The sequence below is a fragment of the Brassica napus genome, chromosome C7, assembly GCF_020379485.1.
Source record: "Brassica napus cultivar Da-Ae chromosome C7, Da-Ae, whole genome shotgun sequence".
NCBI classification, from domain to species: Eukaryota; Viridiplantae; Streptophyta; class Magnoliopsida; order Brassicales; family Brassicaceae; genus Brassica; species Brassica napus.
In genome coordinates, this window is record NC_063450.1 from 44,773,344 (window position 1) to 44,782,464 (window position 9,121).

At 35.5% G+C, this 9,121-nt stretch overlaps 3 protein-coding genes across 4 annotated transcripts; 2 read left to right on the top strand and 1 right to left on the bottom strand.

Annotated features, from left to right (window-relative positions):
* The first annotated feature begins 3,699 nt into the window (after positions 1 to 3,699).
* LOC106434617 lies at positions 3,700 to 5,199 on the top strand. The gene has a single exon (XM_013875484.3). The coding sequence runs from the start codon at positions 3,781 to 3,783 to the stop codon at positions 5,038 to 5,040; it is 1,260 nt and encodes a 419-aa protein (XP_013730938.1). The 5' UTR covers positions 3,700 to 3,780; the 3' UTR covers positions 5,041 to 5,199.
* A 133-nt stretch (positions 5,200 to 5,332) lies between these two features.
* Positions 5,333 to 7,431, top strand: LOC106434596 (basic leucine zipper 8-like). The gene has a single exon (XM_048762009.1). The coding sequence runs from the start codon at positions 6,674 to 6,676 to the stop codon at positions 7,265 to 7,267; it is 594 nt and encodes a 197-aa protein (XP_048617966.1). The 5' UTR covers positions 5,333 to 6,673; the 3' UTR covers positions 7,268 to 7,431.
* On the bottom strand, positions 7,313 to 8,309 carry BNACNNG21220D. Of its 2 annotated transcripts, none has more exons than XM_022712380.2 (5): positions 8,105 to 8,309; positions 7,982 to 8,049; positions 7,823 to 7,905; positions 7,682 to 7,736; positions 7,313 to 7,610 (listed from the first exon to the last, which is right to left on the bottom strand). In XM_022712380.2, the coding sequence occupies exons 1-5, from the start codon at positions 8,210 to 8,212 to the stop codon at positions 7,481 to 7,483; spliced, it is 444 nt and encodes a 147-aa protein (XP_022568101.1). In that variant the 5' UTR covers positions 8,213 to 8,309; the 3' UTR covers positions 7,313 to 7,480. The 2 variants fall into 2 exon arrangements, with proteins under 2 accessions (XP_022568101.1, XP_013730920.1); XM_013875466.3 differs by having other exon boundaries at positions 7,823 to 7,917; positions 8,105 to 8,308.
* Between the last annotated feature and the right edge of the window lie 812 nt (positions 8,310 to 9,121).

Consider the following 9,121-nt stretch of genomic DNA (forward strand, 5'->3'; position numbering starts at 1 on the left):
ACGTGGTATGCACCTCCAAGTAGGTGACATATCACAAATGCTAATCTCTGTGCATGGGCACAATTGTAATAAGTCTAGCAGAAGGGTTTCTTAACATTTTTCTTTTTTATTGAGACGATGATGCTCTCTGCCCTATAGGTAGAACAAAAAAAAAAAGTAGAGTGATTTTGCTGATCAAGCGGGACAAATGCAGAACAAGTGGATCATGCAGGAAAAATACATATCAAACAGATAAAGTAATTTATTATAAATTATAAATAGTAAAAGCAGTTCAAACAATAAATTATAGATTCAAACAATAAATACTACACCAAAATATCAAAACAAATATCTCAAATGTTGTAGAATCGACCGAAATACCTGTAGAATTTTTCATAAGATACTTGTACTTCTTCTATTTTCATTCTATTTGATCGAGTTTTTATTTGGAAAACCGGAAGGTTACACTAATATTAAATTCTTGGTTGAACTTATCACCGCGAAACTTTCTACTAGTGGGTGTAGAATGTTTAAAATGGTAACTGGTCATAAAAATTAGTTGATCGTACAACTCAATAAATACTCGTTATCGGTTAAGAGTCCATTTAAAATCGTCTTCTCTCAATAGATTTAAAAAATTTCAATCATTTACCAATATATTAACTATTTTAAAAATAAAAAAAATTATTAATTACTTATCTGTGTCGACATATATGTAGGAAGATCTATATCTTCTTCTTTAGAAAATGTTGTGTTTTATCGGCGATTGCACATCATATTTATAATTTTAAAATGACAAAATAGTATTAATGTGAGCTAAGCATCGTACATTATTTATAAAAATCAGATAAATATATTTTGAGTTAAGTGTTTGTAACAAAATTATTTATTGGCAAAAAAAAACAGATCAACACCATCAAATGTTAGCGTAAAAATAGAAAAGGTGAATGGTAACTTAAGTGTGGGAGAACTGCTTGTGCAGGAGATTTGCATTTGTCTCACCCTTCCATTCGAACACTTAGGTTCCGAATGGTAAAAGCAGTTCAAACGGTGCAGATCAAGCAGATCAAACGGATCATGCAGGAGAGATGCATATCAAGCGGATCATGCATGCAAATCAAACGATTATTATATGGTTAAGTAATAAAAATTATGAAAACTTATATTTAAGTAAAATAGTTTCGAATGATAAAAACAATTCAAATAAAATAAATTATATGTTTAAGTAATAAAAAATTATGATAAAATATATCAAAACACATATATAGAAATATAATACATAAACAATAATAAATCTTGCACGAAAACTATGCTATTGTAATTTTGAAATCAAAATATGAGAATATTAGAATTTAATGAAAAACATATATCTCTTCCACTAGTATATATATTTAAATTGTATTACTATATTTTGCATAATTCATATTATAATTAAACACACATTATATAAATATAATACTTAAATATATGTAAATTATATGACAAAAATAAAAATATATAGTCAATGATAGTTTTTATATTGTTAAAGTTGTAAATAAAATAGAATAAAAATATTGTATTTATAAAACAAATAAATATATTTGAAAATTAAATATGTGCAGATCTCTCGTAAACAACACCAAATGTATAGCGGGTGAGATCATGCAGATCTTCTGTTTTTACCACAAAAATACAAAAAAATTGAACTGCAAGCAAATTTCTGGTTATCTGCAATTGTAAAATCAAAAACAGTTGAATGGTGAATGCAGTAAGAATTGCTTTTGCGGGAGAAATGTCTTTGTTCCACTTTTCCATTGGAACACTTAGTCTCTCTTTTCTCTCGACACGTGCAATTCTTATCTTAGTATAGTAAAAATGTGCCAGTCCAGTCGCCATAGAAAATTGGACGAGAATTGTAATTCTTTCAAAAATTACTTGACCAATCGATATCAAAGAAATGATCTAGAATATCACCTTTTGCATGATTGCATCTCAGATTTCTTGCATCTCAGATTTCATTTTGCATGTCATAGTCATATTTTTTTGTATTTTCGGCGTTATTTCTTAGTTAGTAATAGAAGAGATTACCGTCACGTGTATATATGTTGCATAGGTAGGTAGGTGGTGAGGTGCATAATTTCAGTCGCACAATTATCCAAATGCTGTCGAGTGGAGTTGCATAACATAATATTACTTTCAGTGGAAAAACACAAAAGCCTGCAAAGATTCAAAAAAAAAAAACTACGGAACATAGAAAACTTTTCAAGTACAACTCCGGAATTCAGTTAACCAAATACTTTTTGAAATTGGATTTCAATGGCAAAGAGTATAAGCTCCAGAAGAAACAGTTATTTGCCCGGCTGGGAACCGGCCATAAATAACTTAGAACAGGGACCCAAGAGCTAAAACACATGAGTACTTAGAGAATGATGATTAACCCGGAATTCTTACGATGAGGTTCTTAGCGGAAGTTAAGAAACTGTTTCTTAACCTTTAACTAAAAAAGCTAAAAATCGGTTCTTAAATAAGGACTTTAAGAACTGGTTCTTAGCTTTTTTAGTTAAAAGTTAAGAAACGGTTTTTAACTTACGCTAAGAACTCCACTCTAAGAACCCCGGGTTAATCATGGTCTTAGGATAATATTTCGATCCATCTAAAACCATAACATACAAGCTCTAGCTAGCTAGAAGTTCTACATCTGATCATAAATCGTTTTTTTTTTTGCTATGCTATTTCGATATGGTTATCTAAACCATTTCAAATTTAATTAATAAAATGGCCAAAATTGATGTCAGAAAAAAAAAACATACGAGATAATTTAGTTGTACATACATCTATGTACGTGTTGCACAATTAATATCGAAGACAGCATTTTTAAAAATCTGAATCTGATTTTAATCAGTTTACGAGTAATTTACTTCTATATTGTAAAAAGTTAAAATTTATAATTCTATCGCAACTCTTTTCTATAGGTTTTTTTGAATTAACATGGGGCATCTTAAACCTATAGAAGAGCTCAAACTAATCCCCAAATATAGGTATGGCTTATAGATAGACTTTCTCTCCGGGTATTCAAATGGACCGAAAGAAAGGGCCAATATCCATGTGAGAGTCTAAAACAATGTGTGACTTAGTTTCACGCAACATATGGATCAAACCTAAAACGTGTTAGGATCTCAAGCCTGTCTTTTACCACCCGACCACAAGTTTCGGGACCTCTTCTTGTAGTATTGCAAATTGAATTAGCCTCTAGAAATATTCAACAGGGAGCAAAGAAAGCAATGGTAGCGCTTCAGGAATTTCAGTCTAATGGCTCCTGGTGAGTGGTGACCGTTGTTTGCTGCGCAAGGTTGGTGTGGAAGATCAATATGTATTGCTATCATTGACTTAACAGTTTATATAGTCAAGGGTAAGAAAAATTATTATATTGTTATTCACAAAAGAAGAACGAAAATCCCGAGTACCTCAGGAACTATTTTTTGGTTTAGATTATTATAATGCAACAACCCAAATTTGAGTATTAAATGTTTGAAGTGGTTGATAAAAAAAAAAAAGTTTGAAGTGAGTATTGGTAGGTTGACCAAAAATATGAGTATCGGTAGAAACAAGAATTAGTACGTACATATAGAAGTACGGCCCAATATAGTCAAAATTTTACAGCCTAGCGATATGAAGGCCCGTTTAAGTACGGCCCAATATATAGTCAAAGTCTTTATTACGCAATTTTTTTTAAAAATAAATAGCGAAAAGGTTGCTCATTCTAAAACAACGAGAGGAGAAAGCGAGAGAGAGAGAGAGAGAAAGAGAGACAAGGCGGAAGAAATGGCGGAGATGTCTTACCTTCAGATCCACGACGCAAACGATGCCGTTTTGACCCATTTTAACCGTAACCACCACCAACGCCGGCAACACCACCAACCACTCTCTCAGATCCTCGATTCGCTCCCTCACTGGGTCCAATCCGACGACGACGTCGATCTCTACGTCTCTCAATCCGATTTCGCTTCCGAGTTCGACGTCTCGGCCGCCGGAGGTCTTGATCTGCTCGAGAGGCGAAGCTTCGTCATGGATTTGTTCCACCAGCGCGTTGAGCAATCTCAGGTAAGCCCGCTTGGTGACGATTACGAGAGTGCGGGTTCAGATTCTGGTTTTGGTGTGGTAGAGGGAGATCGCGACATGCGCGTGGGTAGTTTGGCACTTCTTGATTTTGGGTTAGGGTTAGAATCTGGTAGAGGCTTTGTTGATTGTGATGATGAAGAAGACGATTTGTTTGATGGGATTAGATATTTAGGAATGGATTCTGGTGATGTTAGGGTTACAGTTGAATCTGGTTTTGATTCTGATGTTGAAGAAGATGATCCAGAGAAGGAGATCTGGGGAGTTGATTTGAATGAAGAAGATGAGTATGTGAATGATGATGATGAAGAAGAAGAAGATGATAGTGTGACGATCCCTCTTTGTTGGGATTCGCTTAATTTGGAAGACAATGAGGAGTTCGAGTGGGAAGAAGTTGATGGTGATGGTGATGGTGATGAGAGGGAGGTTTCAGCAGAAGGTGATGATAACAACTCTGTTTCAGTCTCCGTCTCTGCTACAATCTCTCAAGAGGATTTAGCAATAGGTGAGAGGAGAGGGTATCTAGGATGGGAAGTTTTGTTGAACTCTCGTAGTCTCGAGTTCAACCTAGACGACGCAGAAAGCAACATGGAGTTATACATTGGCGGTGATATTGATCAACAAGAAGAAGACGATGAAGATTATCTTCATACGACCGAGTATGAGATGTTGTTTGAGGCTGAGATCTCATCTGGTCTTGGTAAGCCTCCAGCTTCCAAATCATTCATAAAGAATCTCAAAGTCTCTCCTTTGACCAAAGAGGATGTTACGGAGGAGGACGATGATGATGCCATGTGTTGCGCTGTTTGCAGAGAAGAGATGAGTGTTGGGAATGAGGTTGCAGAGTTGCCTTGTAGACACAAGTACCATGGTGAATGTATTGTTCCATGGCTTGGGATTAGGAACACGTGTCCGGTTTGTCGTTTTGAGTTGCCTTCAGATGAGACTGAGCAGAGCCGGTTTTGAATACCCCTGAAAAATTAGGGTTTTACAATAGAAGAATATGATGTTGACTTTGTTTGTGATTAATAACATGATAAGCTGACTTGTGTTGTGTTTGGTCTAAGAGAATACATTGCTTATATTTACAAATTTTTATAAAATATGTGAGAATTTCTTACAAAACTTGCACATTTTCATATATTAACTTGCACTGCAGATAAAACTTTATATGCTAAGAAGTTAATATCATAAACTTTTAGAATATTCTGTGCTCTGTATTCAACGATCCTGACTGCGACCTTGATAGAGCTTCAATGGGTTCAGACGAAACTTGCAGAAAAGAGTATCATTGTCCGTTTCTGGAAACAAGACATTGCCTCTCCGTAACGCTAACGTACATTTTGATACACACTTTGAAAGCTGTTAAGTATCATTATCTCTATGGTTTCTGCTTTAATTAGCCTTGAAATTTCAAGTTTATCCACTTAATCTCGGTCTGGAAACAATGCATTAATTAACATCTTTGACGTTATAGTCACGTGTTTACTATCGGCATTCTTTTCTTCTAAATTGTGTTACGAAAATGGGATAAAATAATTAACTTAACAAAACTCGCATTATCTTTGTTCAAGTAGGTACGCCACTTTGATTAATTTACGCTAGTGGTACATCAACTTGAATCGTTAAGCATTTTCTTTTTGTATGCTTTTAAAGAAACTATAAGAGTCCTAGGATTTTCTAAATTGACGAATAGATTTGAAAATTTAGAATTGTTAGTGAAAACAGCTAAGTGCGTGCAAGTTAGCATCCACCGACCAACTTCACCGTGAAGTCCTATTAGTAAAATACTGATGACACAGACAACGTATTACACAGAGAGCCGGGCCTAGAATTTTTAAGGCTAGAAGCCCAAAAAGAAAAAGTGGCCGAAAATAAAATAATATAGGTAGGGGGATTTAAACTCTGGTTCGGAGTTAATGAACTGTGGCTATTGAACCACTACACTAAAGACACACTTATTGGAATTTGTGGCCGGTTATATTAATATTATTTGGCGGCCGGAAGCCCATGCTTCTTTAGCTTGGGCCCAGGGCCGGCTCTGTACACACAAACATGTCAGTTCCACACGTAACGAGATATTAAATATTTGCAAAGAACAAAAGCGAAACATAACAGATAAAATGAATTGAAACACAAAGAACATTCACAAGAAAGCTTCGTATATATATGACATTGTTAGAAAAAAAAAACGATGAAAGCGTCACCATTCGAAAACGAACTTCTTTATCTATGGTAAACCCTTGGTAAATAAAGATTAAAAGGACGTAAAAATAAAACTTAACTTAAGAAACAAGAACCCATAAAAAGTTATCAAACATTGACAGAGATGTTGACATAAATCAGATTTTGTCAAAAAGTATCACTAGAGAGAAGTTTAGTTAGTGGAGCAGAGTTTCTAAAGCTAAAAAAGAAATCCACAGAAAATGTAAATACAGTTGTCTTCATGCAAGTTAATTAGTCATTAAATAGCATTCAACGCCTTAAATTATAAGCCTACATTAATCTTTATATTTCTTCTTTCTGTAGACTATCTCCATCCACACACTCTCTCACTATTGGTGTTTCTGATTCGTGCATCAAAGATAATCAATTTTTGATGATAACATATCCAAAACAATACATGGAGGCTTCTAGTGTCCATCGCTCTCACCATTGTTTCGATATATTCGAAGGAATGCCGCCACAAGACGATCATTTCAACTCGACATTCCTACCAAACGCCAACTTCCATGTCCCATCGCAGTCACCAAACATATCAACACGCAGCAACAACCACTGCTTTCACTTAGACCCAAACGGAGAACACGTTTACGAGGGTCTGGTTCCAGACGAGAGAAGGGCGAAAAGAATGGTCTCAAACCGAGAATCAGCGAGAAGGTCGCGTATGCGGAAGAAGAAGCAGATAGAAGAGCTGCAGCAGCAAGTGGAACAGCTCATGATCTTGAACCATAACTTGTCCGAGAAAGTCATCAACTTGCTGGAAAGCAACCACCAGATCCTGCAAGAGAACTCGCAGCTGAAGGAGAAAGTCTCTTCTTTTCAATTGCTCATGGCGGAAATGCTGATACCGGTGAGAAATGTGGATGGCGGCAGCATCGATGACCGTAATCCTCATCATCATCATCATCATCATCATCATCATCTCAGAGGAGAGACTTCGACCAGGACCAACACTTTCTTTGGTAGGTAAAACAAAAAAAAAGTTTCATGTTCTTGGTGTTGCTAAGCCAGTAAGGAGTACTATGACTGATTAACCATTATATGTAATGTGACTACTACTACACTAGTAATAGCTTGCATACATACATATGTATATAATATAGTTAACAACAATGCAATAGCTAATTAGTATCACATTCTTGGTCAAATGAAGCAAAACAAACATTGTTACTTGCCTACTACATCAACAAATCTTCTTCTCAGAGACAATAGCTCCATTGGGAACTAAACCAATCTCTGCAGTAAGTGAATCAACACTCTCTTCTTGTGCAAATGAAACACACCGGTCTGCATAGAAACGCGTGCAAGGCCACCTGAAAGATAAGAGCTTTATTATCCAAAACTAAAAAAAAAAAAAAAAAATTGTACATCTTTTGATGCTTACTTGCTAGACAGAATGGTTTCACCACCAATTGTCGTTCTCCCCTCGTACAAATTCACTGACAAAACAAACACCCAAAAAAGATCTCATGTGAACTCAGAGCGAAAGAAGATAAAAGGGAATGCAATAGAAACTAAACAAAACCTGCATTGGGATAGAAATGCTTGGCGAGGATCCACTGCTTGAACTCAGATTCGTACTTTTTGTACTTATCAGCATACTCTTTGCTATCCAGATACCTAAACAATCGACTTAGGTTTTCAATCGAAAGGTTGAAATTCACGACAATGCAATCGAAATTACTTGAAACATGGTGGTTCTTCGACGGCTTCATCGAACGCTACGCCGTTGCTGTTCGCGGCGACGCTCATCTGCAATACAGATCGTGTAAGTGAGAGAGAGAGAGAGAGAGTAGTGAGTACTGACCGTAGCTGGTGGAGGGGAGGTAGCAGAGTTGATTGGATTTGGTGGTGGCTGATGATGCTCGGGGTGTTGCGGCGGAATCGCTGTAGATGTCGCACTCTCGTTAGTCATACTTATTACCTTTTTTTTTAATATTTTTAGAAAATAAGTATAGTTGACTACTCTTCTCTCTGTTTATCTATCTTTCGGACCTTAACATTTGATTGTGGAAACCGGTTTAGTCTAGTAATTTGGTTAAAGATTCGTTAATGTTTTTAGTATTAAAGTCTGAGTTTCAGATACTATAAAAGAATCAAATAATGATACAAGATCAAGAGAAAAATGTTTATATAAATCTTTTTAGTATGGTTAAAAAAGGATCGTCGAAACGTAGATTTTATAGAACGGTTCGGAGTCGACTTGGTTAGTGCAACCGCCCCCAAGTCTCCTCTAAATCTAAGAATATTAGGGGTTTTAGTTATTTTCGTGAGCACATTTGATTACAAGATTTTCCAGTTTTTTTATGGGTTTTCTTTTAGTGGTATAAATATTTAAGTTAAATGGAACTAAAAATATATTTAAATTTTCAAACTGATTTTTTAAATAACACATGTGACATGAATAACCAATCCATTTTTTTACTATCAAGTATCAACACATTCCTCTCATATGCCATTTCTCAAAAAAGAAAACACATTCTTTTCATTCACAAAGCTCTTCTAAAAAGAATAAACAACAATCCATAGAATCGTGAATATATTTGTTGACCAAAAAAGAATCGTGAAAATTGGGGTAAAATAGTAGTCGCTTACGTTGGGCCTTACGACGCCTTTTAAGAAGAATTATTTTCATATTGGGTAACATGTCGTCGTCTGAGTTAGGCCATGTGAGGCTTTTAAGTAAGGCCCATTGATATTACGTTACGTGAAAAAAATTCAAATCTCGTTTCACTTGGCATCATCAACTCATATCATTATCAGAGGGAGACCAACACTGTAGAGAGATTAGCCAATACAATGCATGATCTTTAGTGTTTGTGAT

What these genes read in the sequence shown, in the direction of transcription:
- LOC106434617 (XM_013875484.3), top strand. Translation starts at nt 3,781, where the DNA reads ATGGCGGAGATGTCTTACCTTCAGATCCACGACGCAAACGATGCCGTT.
- LOC106434596 (XM_048762009.1), top strand. Translation starts at nt 6,674, where the DNA reads ATGATAACATATCCAAAACAATACATGGAGGCTTCTAGTGTCCATCGC.
- BNACNNG21220D (XM_013875466.3), bottom strand. Translation starts at nt 8,212, where the DNA reads ATGACTAACGAGAGTGCGACATCTACAGCGATTCCGCCGCAACACCCC. An exon ending in CCTCCCCTCCACCAGCTACG is followed by an intron (nt 8,050 to 8,104) that starts GTCAGTACTCAC and finishes TCTGTATTGCAG; the next exon opens with ATGAGCGTCGCCGCGAACAG. An exon ending in GCATTTCTATCCCAATGCAG is followed by an intron (nt 7,737 to 7,822) that starts GTTTTGTTTAGT and finishes TTGTTTTGTCAG; the next exon opens with TGAATTTGTACGAGGGGAGA.